This window comes from Cheilinus undulatus, linkage group 5 (assembly GCF_018320785.1).
Source record: "Cheilinus undulatus linkage group 5, ASM1832078v1, whole genome shotgun sequence".
NCBI lineage: Eukaryota > Metazoa > Chordata > Actinopteri > Labriformes > Labridae > Cheilinus > Cheilinus undulatus.
In genome coordinates, this window is record NC_054869.1 from 5701633 (window position 1) to 5719196 (window position 17564).

Below are 17564 nucleotides of genomic sequence, written 5' to 3' on the forward strand. Positions count from 1 at the left end.
AGAGGACTAAGAAATATATTATTAAAATCCAACAGCCTTGCACAATGTATCATGGCCTCTTATCAATGATGGACAACCCCGAATGTTTAGTTTAATGCGTAAGAAGTACTTTTTATTCCGGTTTTTCCACTTTTTCATCAGACCAACTTTAAGCAGAAAAAACGGATCTCCCCTTCTTTGCAGCCAATCAGCGCCCGCATTTCATAGTGACGTCACAGAACTACCAACTCCAGGAAGTTGAAAGTGACTCAGTACGACTTTCTTTTCCAAACTTCTGGTTTGTTTTAGCCGTTTTAGGCGTACAAACGATTTCGGTGGTTGGATAACGGTTGTTTAATTACTTGTAGAAGCTGTTACCGTCGGCAAACGTTGAGTCAGCGTTGAGCAGGAGGACGAACAGGACGTAAAGTTTTATTACATCACTAAAATAAGATGTCAGTCTCCAGTTTACTGGCTATTTGTTCCTCGGAACAGCGCGATGACCAAGTGGCAAAGGTGAGTATTTCAGTAAATTGTGCCCGGAAGTTGTTTCGGAAGGTTTTTAGACGGGATATTTGACTGTGTATCTGTCAAACAGTGACAATAGGGGTCAGGCAGATAGCACGACTCCTAGCATGTCGGTACGCGGTGATGTCACTACGTCACTTGTCGCCCGGTTTACTGTCATCAATATCACTGTTGTCCAGCCGGGAGGGTCTATAATGCCACGAAGGGGGCCAGCATTTAGCACAGCATGCACTGAAACACTCTGCCTGTCCACTGCAGGGATAATTCCCTTTCTTTTGAGCCTTTTTCTCACAGAGGACTCGGCAGCTTCAGGAAGCAGCTTCAGTTTTGGAGGCCTGGCAGCGTAAATGCTCTCTTTCTGTCACGGTGCCATGTAGGGAAACACAGGGAAGTACATGTTTCTTGTTTTGGCAGTATCAGCTTATACTGTACACAAACTAGGTGCCTTAATATCACTTAAGGCTCTTGGGATACAGATTTTTTTAGGCCCTCCCCTTTCCAAAGGGAACACTGGGACTGGGTGACAGTTTAGACTAACCTGACACACCAGATATATAGACTGTATAGCATTGGATATAAACTCTGCACAAAAAGTGAGGAAAATGGCTCTTATACCGCTGGAATGCCTATTTTATTTTCCTTTTAAATGGTGCCACATCTGTAGGGAACATGCATTTGTAGGATGAGCAGCAGAGCTGATTGCAAACTAAGATTTGGGTTTTCAGATTAAACATACAGTTTAACAGACTTTTACAAGGGCAGGAGCGAAAAGAAAAAAAAGGGCACATACATCGCGTTCTCGCCACTGAATAGGGCACTAAGTTTGGAGTTTAGTGTGTTTTTTCCACCCAAGAGGGCAGTTTAGTGTGTTTGCCACCAGGAGGGCACTTTAGCACACGTTTTGGCTCCCAAGAGGGCACTTAAGTGCACGTTTCACCTGCCAAGAGGGCACTTTTACAAGCATTTTGCCTCCCCAGAGGGCACTTTAGTGCGCGTTTTTCAACTATTGGGTCACGAGGGGGGGTGCCCGCCCCCCCGCCCCCCCCTGTGCACACCACTGCTGAGTAGTAAGTGAAATCCTAAAGCTCGTTCTACAGGCAGTAATGTGAAGCCTGGATTTCAAAGTACAGGAGGGGGCTCTATTTCAGCATGGCTACTATACCTAGAATTAGTCGTTAACACAACCATCATTTTACATTTTAGTTGGCTGTGAAGAGTTTCCCTTCTGGTATTCTGTCAGGGTGGGAAGCTTTGTCACCATTAGATGCATATCAAATTGAGATCAAAATATCAAAATGAGAAATAGGGATGCATGATGTTGGATTTTTGCACATATCCGATATGCCAATATTTACAGATTTATTTTAGCTGATGCCGATTAATACCAATACTGATATTTAAATATGCTTTTTGGACAAAAAAATGTCAGTTCTTTTGGACACTTTAAGGTTTAAGGATGACCAGGGAAACGAACTTTAGTCCTTTAAAAACACTTAATTTAAAGAATGAGGATAAATAAAGTAAAAGACCTCAACTGACATAAGTCTGTTGGTTCAACTCCACTAATTTATTAGCATATATGGACAAAATTTAATGTCAATTTATGCTGAAATACACAGGTAAAATATAGGATGTAAATATCGGCAGAAATTTCGGTGTCTACCGATATCGGTATTTGCCTTTTTAAGTTAATATCTGCCAATACCGATACCAGACCAACAATATTGTGCATCTCTAATGAGAATTTTTTTTTTTTTTTTTTAACTATAAGAGCTCATAGGGTAACAACGGTATCGGCTAGGTGTGTGTATTGGCAAGAATCTGGTGATACGATACATATCCCGACACAGGGGTGCCAATATCGATATATTGTGATATTTATTTATATATATATATATATATATATATATAAATATGTGTGTATATGTGTGTGTTTTATATAGGGCTGTAGTCAGCCAAAGAAAAACTTGGTCGACCAAAATCGCACCCAGACACCAATTAATCGATTGGTCGTTCAGGTTAAAAAAAAGTCATTCATTAAAAAAAAAAAAACTCGTTGGGGACTAATTCAATCCATCCAGGCTCCTCACTGCACCTGCTTGGAAGCATTAATATATCTTTACGGCTCATCCTGTCTTACTATATAAAATAATTAATTGAGAGACGATCAGCGCGCACCTGCCTTTGATCTCCGTGGTCCAGGCGCGGTAACTCTTTAATACAGCCTACAAAATAACCTCAGATCATCTCTTTTTCATTCATTTATAAGGGTAACTATTAACAGGATCACTTGATCCAGCCCGTGCCGTGTCATTTACGAGCATAAAGCAGACAGCATGCAGCGTTTGTTTACGAAGGTGAGAGGGAAGTTCGCTTGTTGGGACTTAATGACCAGCACACATCGCCTTTTATCACCTCTACTTTGGCCGACCAGGGTGATCTTGGTCGAACTAAAGCTTTTCGATCAATTAATTGGCCAATTGAATTGAAGTTGTCAGCCCTAGTTTTATATATATATGTATATATAAAACAACTATGCAATTTTAAGTTAATATGGAATATAACAGAATTAATATATTAATAAAATGTATTAAATTTATATGTATAGTATATAAATAAAAATATAAAGTGTATTATAAAATATATGGTCCTGCATGCAGTCTGAAGATGCAGATTTTTCCCATCTGTTGTAGTGAGTTAAAATGCTTGACTGATCCTCATGTCCAGCTTTAAGGACTGATGGACTGTGTTGTGAGGAGGGCAGGACGTGACGGGCTACTGTATTTTTATTGTACTACGGAAGCCGTCATTACTAACGTTCACTACACGGTGCAGGTCCTTACAAACAGAACAAAGTATTGACCGTATTTATGGTTACATGAGTAAAAATCAGAGGTAGCTTCAGCAGGCTTCTTTCACGTTAGCTGTTAGCTGCTAAGCTATCACTATGTTGTCAGGTCCGCGTGTTGTCTGAGTACTCTGCCGTGGCATATCTTTCAAATGACTTGACTTCTGTAGAGGTCTGAACCGTCTTTAATCTTTTAAAAGCTAAAATAAGTCCACATATCCACAAGGAATGCAGCAGAAGCCGCACTGCAGCGGCAGACATGAACAACCGGCTCGCTCAGATTGGGGGTGTTTTTCAAACCGCCATATTAAGTCCATCCCAAACCAATTAGCAGGGAGTGGTAGTGGGCAATAAAACCCTCCACCAGCGAGTCTGCACTGATGCCGACTCACCGAACACGTGCGTCGCTCATTGTGTCCGGTGGTGATCATGGAAGAAACAACCTTCAAATGTAAGTTCCGCGCAAGTGCCTGTAGGAACACTGTTAAACTGAGATAGTGATTGTCATACAGACGTTTACAACTTAAAATGTACATGGTATTGAGTATCAGATAAGGGCCTACCCTGCATTAGTCCAGAAAACGGCTGATGTGTTTATTTTGTTGTTAAGTGTTTTTTATTTACAGGGACTCTTTTATTGTTTTTGATGTCTGTGAAATTTCAATACAAACATAAGTAACAAGAAAAAAGAAGCTTTTTGCTGCTCTGACACTCAAAAATATTATCCTTGTTTTTGCATTAATTTCGGACAACCTGTTCTATGACATGATGATTAAATTACAATAACTTGACTTAAAATTAAATAATACATTAAAGGATTATTTATTAGTTTAAACTAATATAATTTCCTGAAGAGGAAGAAAATTAATATCTATACAGAAAAAAAAAAAACTCAAGCCTTGGACACTTACTTCTTCTGTACGATCTAATCCGCTCATTTTCTTGCTGCTGGATCAATGCAATAACAGCCGCTCCCGCAAGATGCTGCTGCGAAGCCATAGTTCCTGTTTCCGACTGAAAGAGGGAAGTTTGTCCCCAAGCCTGCCGCTGTATTTGTACCCTACACCTCGATGAAGGGGACTTCACTCAGCTGCGAGTGTCACTTGTGTGCACTCCGTCACGGAGGGGGAGGGTGTAGGGGTTGGTTTGAAAAACACCCTGGAAGTCTTGCGTGATCTTGTTGTCTAAGGAGAGGAGAAGAGGGAAGAGTCAACTGCCTGCAGCCGGTTGGCGGTGCCTGCCACCAACTGGAGGTCAGGGGGTGAAATTACACCACAAACTACTGCACCAACAAAGTAAATGATCAATTAATAAAATATCTGTACTGCATTTTAAAATATTGATACAGTATTGCGCCATGAAATATCTCGATATATCAGTGCATTGATATTTTCTTACACTGGCCGATATCGGCCGATATTCACCCTTTTGACAGACGTTGGTCATCAGCAAAAAATGTGGGCGTGAACCGAATCGTTTCATTTAACTGCTGATTTAGAGAAAGGATTTATTATCAGGCCCAACATGTGAGCTGTTGAACAAACTCTGATCAAAGTGAAATTAAAACATTCTACATTCTTGAACTACTTTTGTGTCCCAAAAGTAGTGAAATAATCAGGCAAAAAGTTTTAAAAAACTCGCAGAGAAACTGCAGAAGGCATGGATTGAAAAGCCTTCATCTAAAGCCTGGATAAGTAATGTCACACAATGTTTGTGTATGGTCCAGTTCCACAAAGCAGTCCGGTTTTGTTCAGTACAGTTCTGCCATGCTTTAGGACAGTAAACTCTGATCTTACCCCGGTTTCCTCAGCTGATTTCCCTCCAGTCTCACTCGTCAGGTGGGATTCCATCTCTTTTAAGAGATACAGATCACTTAGCTCAGCTCAGAAGAGCTGACTGTTTTGCTCCCTATCGCTCCCTAATTTGGTACCAGTTTGACTTTTTAAATGCTAAATAACAACAAAGGATGGAGGAAAGGAATTTCCCATAACTGGTGTACTTGGTCAGTTATTAAGGAAAATACAGAGAATAATTATCATTTTGAAGTGTGTATTTCTCAACTCAAAACATTCAAATATTAAGTACTTTAACTGTGCTGTTGTCAAAGAAAAGAAGTTTTTCCTTTTTTTGAAATAAAGGTACTTCTACAAAGTGCAATAGTGGCTCTATCATTAACTTAAAGGCCTTTCTGTAATCATTGTTTTTTACCTTTCAATTACTACTTGATACAGTAATAATTCTGTGATTGCACAGCCTGCATCTCGCTATACTTGTCACATTTTTATGAAAATGATCCAGCTATGATCAGGTCTTGATCAATCAACATCTCTAGTCCTTTTCTTTTACATATGCTCTGAAATATCCCGGATAAATATACTATATATCGGCCAACCATGGCTATAATTTCAGGTTCTCATGTGTGGAATAAGAGTGAGATGAAGAGCAAACACTCAACAGAACGCAGAAATGGAGGGGAAACAGCCGACAAAGTGTGTCAATAAAAACAGAGCTGATTTTCAGCAAACAAAAGTTTTTTTGTATATATTTTAGTTGCTTAGTGCCGTCACATGTGTTTGTTTAAATTTACATACACCCCCTTCACAGACCGTGAACACTCTTAGCTGGACAAAACTTTAAACACCATGTTTACCGTTGTGTAACATCCCCTCTTCTTTTAACAACAGTAAATGTCTGGGAACTTGTTGGAGTTTTGTGAGAGGAGTGTTCTGCTCTGATGTAGGATTCTAGTGGTTTTCTTTGCTGGATTTATCGTTTTATGATGCTCCATAGGCCTGGGCGATATGGCCTAAAAAACATATCACAGTATTTTTCTTGCCGTTGACGATAACGGTATTATATCACGGTATTACAAAATTAAAAAGAGATAATGCTTTTCAATCCACACTCAAATGTTATTAACCCTCTTCTCCCCTTAAAACAAGTCTTTGATGGTATACTCAATTTATGTCTAAAGCATAGGAACACAGAAAAAAATGTTTTTTAAAAGTCTCTAGGTTTACTTCTGTCTAACTACACTCCAAGTTTCAAGGGCTGACAGCTTCAATTCGATTGGTTGATTAATTGATCGGAAAGCTTTAGGTCGACCAAGATCACCCTGGTCAGCGAACCCCCCCCCCCGGTCTGATGGCAAAATCGTGTGAGCAGCTGGGAGTGCTGCTGGGAACAGGAGCAATGCAGCTCTTGGAATTACAGGTAGAGAAGCACACAAAGCTACCAGAGTGGGATAATTTCTGATATTTTACAGCACTGACGCTCAGAAACAACACATCAACTCGTCACAAACATGCAGGCTGTTTGTATTGAAGTGGCGCTGCTGAGTCTCTCTGCTCTGCCCTCCCTCACTGCATCAACTCCTGCAGTCAGTTTAATTTACCTGTCGGCAAATAGGCTGCGTAGTATCGTCTCCTTTTATAATCTCCTTAAAGTGTTCACGTTAGCGTTAGCTCCTCTTACGGTCACACAGAAAGGAGAGGTGATAAAAGGCGATGTCTGCTGGTCATCAAGTCCCAACGAGCGAACTTTTTCCCTCTCACCTCCGTAAATAAACGCTGCACGCTGCCTGCTTTATGCTCATAAATGACACAGCGTGGGCTGGATCAAGTGATCCTGTCATTAGTTACTGTTACAAATGAATGAAAAACGATGATCTGAGGTTACTTTGTAGGCTGTATGAGTTTAAAGAGTACCTGCACCGGGATCATGGAGATCAAAGGCAGGTGCGCACTGATCGTCTCTCAATTATTTCTATTATATAGTAAGACGTGATGAGCAGAAAAGATATTTTAATGCTTCCAAAGGCTTGTTACGTTCATTTAAGGATCATTTAGAGTACCACGCAGGTGCAGCGAGGAGCCTGGATGGATTGAATTAGTCCTGAACGACCAATCGATTGATTGGTGCCTGGGTGCGATTTTGGTCGACCAAGTTTTTCTTTGGTTGACTACAGCCCTACAAGTTCCTCATTTCATCAATATACTGATGAGATGTGTTAAGCTGCTAATGACTTGAACACATTTCCTGGTGAAGGCGTTCGCAATAAAAGCGTTTCAGAAAAATAACAGCCGTGGACTTTTATTTTGAAGAGCTTGATGGAAGTATTGTGTTTAGCATTGAGTTAGCTTAGCTTTGGCTGCTGTACCGGAGAATACGGCTAGTTTACAGCAGCTTTTCTGACCTTGTTTAACATCGCAGCCTGGATCTTTGACTCACTGTGGACTTAGAAAAGAAAGTCAAAAGTTAAAATAGACTTTTAAACAGTTCTTTATGCCGTTGTAAGAGAAAGAGCTGCAGCGCTGGGCTCTGAGACCAGCCGAAGCAGCACTTAGCTTGTGTTAAAGCTCCAGGCAGGCTGACAGAGACGGCACACTGACTTTGTTGCTGTACAGCCATCAGGCTTTGAGAGGAAAAAACACGTATTTTTACCTGCTAACTGTGCCTAGTTATAGCGGCAAGAGTCCTTGACTTTGGTTAGTTACTAGGGGTGAGTATTGGCAAGAACGTCACAATACGATACGCATCACGATACTTGGGTAACGATACAATAGTGTCACGATATATCAGGATATTATGATATTGTGATATATTGCGATATTTTACACAGTTAACTAAGAAAAATATAGAGATGATGTATATGTAAATCACACAATACATTGGTGGTGTTCCCGCTATATTTCATGGCAGCAAGACAGAGCTTGCAAACGGCATTTCCTTTCTCTAACTCGCTGTTTGTGCACCCCGTTTTAACTTTGAAGCCTAAATGCTTCCAAACGTCTGCTTTGAATTGTGCAGGTGTTGGTATTTTGTAAGCCATGTGGAGGTGCAGAAGTCGTATTTTACTAACAACTCGGCTAAAATATGAGTTTGTACTTTTTACAAAAAAATCGATATTAAGAGTTGAAGTATCGATATTGTATCGGATGTCAAAGTATCGCGATATATTGCGGTATCGATATTTTTTCACAGCTCTGTTAGTTACCTGGCTACACGTAATGCTAGCGCTAAACATGCTATTGACTAGACTCAGCCTGAGCTGTGTGTCACAACTCACTCGCTCTGCCAGCTGTGGGACGGTATAAATACCGCTGTAAACCGGTATTAATACCGGTTTACTGGCCACCTCTAATGCTCCAAGTGTTTTTTTATTGGTGAAAGGTCTGGTCTGCGCTGTGATGGATGTGATATGTGGTTTAGCATCGTCTTGCTAAAATAGTCAAGGCCTCTCTAAAAGAGACCTTGTCTGGATGGGAGCATATGTTGCATTAAAACCTCTGTCTACTGTTCAGCATTGATAGTTCCTTTCCAGATGTGTAAGCTGTTCATGCCATAGACCATGGATAGGATTTAGGACGAAGTTTAACATGTTGATTTAAAATAATTGAAATTAACCAGGTCACACTCAGTAAATAAAAAAAAAAAGACTGGATTCAAACTAAGGAGGCAATCAAGCAATCGAAAGAAAAAGTTACCCAAAAAACCCCCCACAATTACTAGAAAAGGACCAACTAAGACTATAAAACAAAAGCAAAGCTATGGCTACACTAGTTCAAAATACTAAGAAAACACAGTTGTCACTATAATTTTGGAGTCTAGGATCAAACAAAGAGGTGCTGCTGTCAGTGAGGTTCCCCCCTCAACTGCAGGCCGCCGTATTTTAAAGAGGTAGAGAGCCAACCAGCGCCGCGTCTCCTTGCTGCCACCCTACCGACCAATTACGCAGCACCACCTGGAGATATCTAAGATCCACACACACGACAAGCCGCACACTCACTCACAAACACACAGGACGAACAGAGGACTCACTCTCACACAAACAAGACAAAGATCCACATGACAACAGAGCACTCACTCCCACACAAAAGAACAATACAAAATACAAAACACAGTAATACAACAATCGAACACAATACAGCCACAGCTGTAACTACATGAAATTGAAAAATAATGTTTTTTTAAAGGCAGAAGTCAAAATCATGAGTTTAAAAGGTCAAAAATGAAATAAGTTTCTAATCATGAAATAAAAATCAAAATATGATTCAAAATTTTAAGTTGTTAGTCTAAAAGGTCAAACTGTGGGATTATGAAGTCAAAGTTTGGAGTTGAAAATGTGAGATAAAATACAAAATAATTGGTTAAAAAGGTCAAAATCTGAATTGAAAATTAGAATCATGAATCTTAAAACTCAATACTCAATGTACGAAATAAAATGTAAAAATCCTAAGTTTGAGTTGTGAAAAGCTAAATTGAAAATATGAAATTTAAACACAAATTAATTTCTTTTTCCACATTCCTGACTTATCTAAATATTTTTACTCCTTATTTTTTCAGATTTTATGACGTAACAAGGATATCCTAAATCATCAAGGATAAATTCACATTTTTATGCTTGAGGAAATCTGCAGACCTCAGACTGATGGGACAGTTATAAAAGAAAAATGAGACCATCCTGCGGGCCAGATTGAACTGTTCCACGGGCCAGATTTGGCCCCCGGCCCTTAAGTTTGTCACCCCTGCCATAGACACTAATGCACCCCCATACTATCAGAGAAGCAGGCTTTTGAATTGTACGCTGATAACAAGCTGGGTGGTCTCTCTCGTCTGTAGTCCACATGACAGTGTCTTTGGTGTTTCCAAAAATAATTCAGAATTTTTATTAATCTGACCACAGAGCAGTTTTCCATTTTTCTTCAGTCCAGTTTAAATGAGCTTTGGCAAAGAGAAGAAGGCAGCGTCTCTGGATCATGTTCACATACGGCTTCTTCTTTGCATAATACAGCTTTAGCCTGTATCTGTGGATGGTACACTGACTGAACTGTGTTGACAGACAATGACTTCTGTAAGTGTATTTGAGTCCATGCAGTGATTTCCTGTACAGAATCATGCCTGTTTTTATGCAGTATCACCTGAGAGCCCACAGATCACAAGCATCTGATACTGACCTTCTGCTTTGCCCTTTGTGCATGTTACTGAAATGTTGCCAGTTATCTTAAGTAGTTGTGAAATGCTCATCTAGCTGCTTTTCATTAGAACCACTTTTCCAGCCGTTTGATGCCCTGTCCCTACAATTTTCAGAATTTCTTTTTTGGAATTGGGGTTGGTTATCTTTAATATACTGCTGAACCTCATGTCATAATCCTTAACCCAGAAGACGTTTCTCTTCTCAAATGATTTAGGTTGACAGATACCTGCAGCATCTTCGGCTGTCAGATCAGACGATCATGGATGTGTCGTTAAGATTTCGACGAGAAATGGACAAGGGCCTGTGCAGAGACACCAACGCTACTGCTGCTGTCAAGATGCTGCCAACATTTGTGCTCTCAACTCCTGATGGAACAGGTAATTTTCAGTATGTTGAAGGTTAGAAAAATACCAAAGGGTATTGTAAATGTTCAGTTCTTTCTATTTTAATGGGATGATATGCATAAACTCTTCATTTAAAGCTTGATTCACTGATCTGAGATAAACTACTGGCCATTAAAAAAAGAGTATTGTTGGAGTTACTTTAACTGCAAAGATGCCTAAAATGTGCAAGAATTGGCCAGAAGCTCTTGTAATTATTGAATGACATTTCATTTGGTACTTAGAAATAAAATAGAAATTAGAATGATGTTTTCGTTCATTTGCATCATTTTAGAGGCATTATATTAATCAATTAGTTGGAAAAATAGTCCCCTGATTTATAAAAATTAACTGTGTGTTGCAGCTATATGGACTGCAAGCTTAAGTTTTATGTATGGATTGTATGGAGAAACTCTTGTTTTATATTTTGTAAAATAGTCTGTGTTCATCATGCTTTCTTTTCTTTCTTTTTAAAGAACAAGGTGAATTTTTAGCTCTTGACCTCGGAGGATCGACCTTCCGTGTGCTCCTGGTCAAAGTCAGTGCAGGTGGCAAGCAAGAAGTGGAAATGGAAAACCAAATTTATGCAATTCCTGAAACCCTCATGAGAGGCAGTGGCTCTGAGGTGAGAGACATTTTTCATGATGAACTTTGTCGACAATACTGATGAGCTGTCTTTGCTCCCTGAGGGTCTGAGTGAAGAGAAGCAGTATGCACATACATACTGTGTCTATGAAAAGTATTCCGCCCCTTTAATTGATTTTCTGAATCAATCATGGTCAGTAGGATTTGGCTTTTTTGAAACAAAAACCTCTTTAATGTCAAAGTGAAAACTGATTTCTACACAGTAATGCTAATAAAATAAAAATATGTGAAGTGAAATAAATGGCTGCATAAATACTCTCCACTTCAGAGTAACTGACCTAATTTAATGGAGATCGGCCAATTGGTGCTAGTAGTCTCACATTTAGTGAAATGGGGATCACCTGAGTGCAGTGAATGTTTCTCGAATGATTGTAGTATAAAGACACCTGTGTCTGGAAGATCCAGTCACTGGTTAATCAATATTCCTGGCTACCATTAAACCATAGGCAAAAGAACACTCCAAGCAACTTAGAGAAAAGGTTATTGAAAAGTACAAGCCAGGGGATGGATACAAAAAAATTTCAAGGCTCTGACCATCCCCAGAGTTCAGTTAAATCCATCATCAAGAAATGAAAGGAATTAGACACACGAGTAAATCTGCCTAGATCAGACCGTCCTCACAAACTGAGTGAGTGTGCAAGAAGAAGACTAGTGAGAGAGGCCACCAAGACACCTATGACTACTCTGAAGGAGTTCCAAGCTTCAGCAGCTGAGATGGGAGAGCCTCTGAATGTTCTGGAGTGGTCGAGTCAAAGCCCAGACCTCAATCAATAGAGAATTTGTGGCTGGATTTGAAAAGGGCTGTTCACACCTGATCATCATGTAACCTGACAGAGCATGAGCAGTTCTGCAAAGAGGAATGGAGTAAAATTGTTTTGTCTAGATGTGCAAGCTTGATTGAGACCTAGCCACACAGACTCAGTGCTGTGATTGCAGCCAAAGGCGACTCTGACCTGAACAGGGTGAATACTTATGCAAACATTCAATTTACATTACACATTTGTCTTCAATTGACATTACTTTGTAGAAATCTGTTTTCACTTTGACATTAAAGAGTTTTTTCCTGTGAAAAAGCCAAATTATATTGACAAATATTGATTTATAAAATGAATAACAGGGTAAACCATACAAAGGGGTGAAAACTATTTATAGTCATTGTATAACACTATACTAAGAAACAGTGAAACAGGTGTTCAGCTTTTTGATGATTATGCTGTAACTTTGTGCCTCTCTGAAGTTATTTGATCACATCGCTGATTGCCTGGCTGATTTCATGGAGAAACTTGGCATAAAGGACAAGAAGCTTCCCCTGGGCTTCACCTTCTCTTTTCCCTGTCAGCAGACGAAATTGGATGAGGTGAGTCATTTACAGCAGCAGTTCTTAAAAATTCTAGCCTCGTGACTCACCACCACCTTACTGAGAGACTGATGAACAGATTTCAATTTTAATCACTGAAAAATATTGCAGTTTGAACTTTAGATGGAACAAAACTTATGATAGAACAGAGGGGCAGGACTAGAGGTATAACTATACTTAAATTTAATATCATGATTGTTGTGATGCGTTATATGAAATCACCTCGTTTCGCATCAAAAAGTTACAAGTGCACAAGGACTTAACTCTTTTAGTATGCAGAAACATTAAAATATAATAAAATCATTTCCATTTTTCTACACCGCCTATCCCGTTCAGGGTCACAGGGGGCTGGAGCCTATCCCATCTGTCATTGGGCGTGAGGCAGAGTACAGCCTGGACTGGTCGCCAGTCAATTACAGAGCTGACATACAAACAACCAGGCACACTCACACCTATGACCAATTTAGAGTCACCAATTCATCTAACGAGCTGTGGGAGGAAGCCGGAGTACCCAGAGAGAACAAGCAGACTCCACACAGAAAGGCCCAGACCGGGATTCAAAGCAGGAACCATCTTGCTGTGAGGCCACAGTGCTAAACCCTGCCGCTGTGCAGCCTTGACAATGTGAAGTGTGAACATGAAAACCTTATCAGCTGTGCAATAGAGTGATGCAGGAATGAGTCCTAAAACACGGACACTTTTGGTTCCCTCGTCTAGGCGTCCGTGGGAGTTTTAGCCGAGTTTTCGGTTAGAAATGCTTAAAAAAAAAATCAGTGAACACAAACTCAAGGCATTTTTATGTTTATTTCTACGACATGAAATAAACACGAAGCACCCCACTTTTGAATTTTACATCTTTTTGCATCTTAATAAAGACAGTTGCTAAGGGGCAGCTAACTAGGACTACAGCATTTGTCGGGACAATTATACGTCATCACCCTGCGGCAACTGAGCCTGCCTGTCACTCGTATCCTCCAGTGATGATGTTAAATTTAGTCCACAGTGTTGTAGTTCAGTATAGCATGACATTAGCTTTTTACTTTCATCAATTATATTTGCACACCAAATATGATGCTTACATTATTAATTAATGAAAATTATCTGTACAAACAAAGCGCGGAGGCTTCATCAACTTTTATTGGACATCCACTGAAAAATCCCACTGGCTCGTTGCCGAGGGAACCCATGCGATGCCAACGTCCGAGTTTTGCCTACAAAATTACGTCATGACTGCACCACTCTATTACTCGGGTTGGGTATCATTTGGGTTTTTTACGTTACCAGTGCTAAATTTATACCTTTAAAACGATAGCGGGGCCAAAATGGTACTTAAATCGATACTCTTAGTAGGGGGAAAAGATAATGATCAACATTAAAAAATACTTCCAGAATTACAAAGGAACCTTTAAACTACAATTTCAGCAATATTTTATATTAAAAAAACATTATGAACAAATCCAGTGAACTGATTAACGTATTAAACCTTACTAAACTCTGACAATTTGTAATTCCTACTAACAACTCTACCCTCTCCTTTTAGCTACTTATTTTTTACTGACTTATAAATGTGTTATTTCTACTAGAATTTGCAACCTTCACTTAACATTTAACCACTTTTTTAAAGACTGCCTTTTTTTTGGTTAATTTGACTCATAAATTTAAATCTAATAATCCATGAAAATCCATTGTCTTAATTTTCCCCCCTTAAGGGCCTGGCCCCCCCAACCAAAAGTCTAGATTCACCCTTGCTCTGACATTAATGAACAGACCTTACATACAATGGGATAGAAAGGGCAACAAGAACAGGGAAGCAAAAGGTCTAAACATGATAGATAGATAGATAGAGAGATAGAGAGATAGATAGAGAACTTTTTTACTCTCCCGTTCATCGATCTGATCCATAGAGGTCCTGCTGCTCCTGCTCAGAGGTCTCTGTCTGCTTCCAACCTTTAAAACATTTCATTTTGAGACTGACCAATCCCAGAAAAAAAATGTAGAAAAGACAGGAGGTAATACTTAAAGATTCTGCATCGTCTGACAGTGTATAAATTATATTTTCTGTTGAGGTGGGCAGAGCGCTGTGCTCCCCACAAATAAAGTGCATTGCCCATCAATGATTTCTCCCCCCTCTGCCATCTATGTAAACCAAAATTGATCAATCCAGATCATCAAAAAGAGATTTTTTTCAAACAGAATCTCAGTGATCGACACCATCAATACTCTTTTTGCACTTTTATATTGGTAAGCTGTAGTGCACTCAGGTGAGTCAAATAAAGCATCAAAGATGGTGCATGAAATAAAGCTGTCCGTGTAAAAATCTCAGCCAAAATGGATATCCTGGCGCTGCACCAGAGACAACACAATAAGTCAATAAAACATGGAGGCACACGAGCAGAGCAGACATAACTCTGCAAGACCTTCATGCTCTGCTGAAGTAATTGAATGTAGGCCTACATAAATTACATTGATTCCAGCTGTTGTTCTGTGACTTTCATTTGGAATAGCAGGAGTTTGCATTGCATTGGCCAGGTACTGAAATGAAGCACCAAAATCTGCGTTTTGATTCGGTTCTGTAGGTATCGGATGTGTTAGCACTGTAGTCGCGCCGTTACCGGATTTCAGTAAACAGGTAGCAACAACAAATGCAATGTTTATGTACAAGATATTTGAAACTGCAGTGTGCTGTAGAAACTGCAGCAACAGCTGTACGAGGGGGGGCTGAAAGTTCATAGGCTGACCACGATGCAATGGTTGAATTTGACCAAATGTTTATTTTTCAACATGGTCTCCCCTGCGGTCCACACATTTCTTCCATCTGTGTTGCAGCGCTTGGATTCATGTGGTATAGAAGCTCTCATCCTGATGCTCAAAAAAGTCCTCAACAGTAGATGTGACCTCATCATCGGTCTGATCGTGCTTTCCAGCCAAAGGTTTTTTTCATGTTGGGGAACAGAAAACAGTCAGATGGTGCCAGTCAGGAGAAAATAGAGGGTGATCAACCGGTTCAAAGCCACAGTCAAGCACAGCAACTACACACTTGTGTATCGGAGCCTTTCCTGGTGAAACAAGACCCCCTTAGTCAGTCTTTAGGGCCGTTTTGACTTGATTGCCTTTTGCAGCTGCCTCAGCAAGTTGGCGTATTATTCTCCATTAATAGTTTGGCCTTTTAAGGTTGTCATTGAACACAATGCCCTTAGCATCCCAGAAGATCAAGGCCATTGCCTTCCCTACTGATTACACCACCTAGGCCTTCTTTGGAAGGGGAGAAGATGGGTGTTTCCACCGCATAGAGTGCCATTTGGTCTCTGGCTCAGAGTGGTAGACCCACATTTATCTTGGGTGAGGAAATGTTCCAGAAAACCATCTGAATGTGGTTCAAAAAGTGCCAAGTTAACCTGCCACATGACTAGCCTGGTGTGTTTTTGAGCAGGCGTCAAAAGCCATGGCACCCACCGAGAGGAAAACTTTGACATGCCAAGAATGTTCTCAGGATGCCTACAGCATTAGCTATGATTAACAGTTAGATGTCTGTCATCCATCACCATGTAGTGAACATGGTCAATGCTTTTTGGGTGGTGGCTATGGCAGGACGTCCAGACCTTGGGTCATCTTCAAGGCTCTGCAGCCCTTTAAAATTCAGCTGCCCACTTTTGCACAGTTGATAAAACTGGAGCATCATCTCCTAATGTAGCAACCATGTAGGCATGAATGTCCATGGGGACTAAACCCTTGATAACACCACAGTGCCAAATTTGATCCATATTCAGAAAATGTCTCTAGAACTGCTTTTCAAAGTGCTGAATTACTTCCACGTGGGTTCATCCAGAAGGAAACAGTGCAGTTAGTATAAGGAAAGGTTGAATTTAATGTTTATAAAGTTTCATTGCTTTGGAATAACTCCTTCTTGGCTAACCTATGAACTTTTCAGCCTACTCTCATAAACAGCCAACAGCACATACAGCAGCAAACAGAATATTTAAATTAAAAGTGTAACACTAGAAGAAGTGAATATGTAGAAATACATATCTACAAAAAAGTACTCACATAAAAGTAATCAGACAATGATGCAACTTAACAGGAAATATCTAGGTGCAGTTGCAGCAGGGAACAACAAATGTGAAGTTTTCAAAGTAAAAATTGACATAAAAGTGCTAAAGAAAGAAGAACGTCTATGTACATCACTTGGTTGTATATTTCAGGAATGGCAGTTTTCTGGGTGGCAACCTGTACCCCCACTCTAAACGCTTGTACGCCAACATTTATGGTGTTAAATCACAGTTTAACATACAGTGCCATGAAAAAGTATTTGCCCCTTTCCTTTTCCTGATTTTTTTTTGTACATATTTATCACACTTAAATGTTTTGGATCATCAAACCAATTTTGATATCTCACAAAGACAACACAAATAAATACAAAATGCATTTTCTAAATAATGATTTTATGTATTAAGGGGAAAAATTCCAAACCTTTCTGGCCCTGTGTGGAAAGGAAATTCCCCCTTTGTTAAATCATGAGTTAACTATGATAAACTGCAGTTCTTGAAAGCTGAGTTCAGTTTCACTGGCCACACCCAGGCCTGATTACCGCCAGATTTGTTGAATGAAGAAATCCCTTAAATAGAAGCTGTCAGACAAAGTGGAGCAGGCTACAAGATCTCAGAAAGAAACGCATCATGCCACGAGCCAAAGAAATTCAAGAACAAATGAGAAACAAAGTGATTGAAATCTATCAGTCTGGAAAAGGTTACAAAGCCATTTCTAAGGCTTCGGGACTCCAGCAAACCACAGTCAGAGCCATTATCCACAAATGGAGAAGACTGGGAACAGTGGTGAACCTTCCCAGGAGTGGTC

The 17564-nt window shown here is 40.0% G+C and overlaps 1 protein-coding gene across 2 annotated transcripts in view; it reads left to right on the forward strand.

Moving 5' to 3' along the window:
* Nucleotides 1-226: 226 nt before the first annotated feature.
* Nucleotides 227-17564, forward strand: part of hk2 (hexokinase 2) — an 85824-nt gene continuing 68486 nt past the window's right edge. Inside the window, exons 1-5 of one of the 2 annotated variants that reach the window (XM_041788479.1) lie at nt 227-495; nt 10546-10708; nt 11188-11336; nt 12594-12713; nt 13050-13292. In XM_041788479.1, coding sequence (XP_041644413.1) covers nt 433-495; nt 10546-10708; nt 11188-11336; nt 12594-12713; nt 13050-13292 — 738 coding nt within the window. In that variant the 5' untranslated portion in view covers nt 227-432. The remainder of the gene's footprint in view (nt 496-10545; nt 10709-11187; nt 11337-12593; nt 12714-13049; nt 13293-17564) is intronic. The other variant, XM_041788480.1, reaches the window with a different exon arrangement.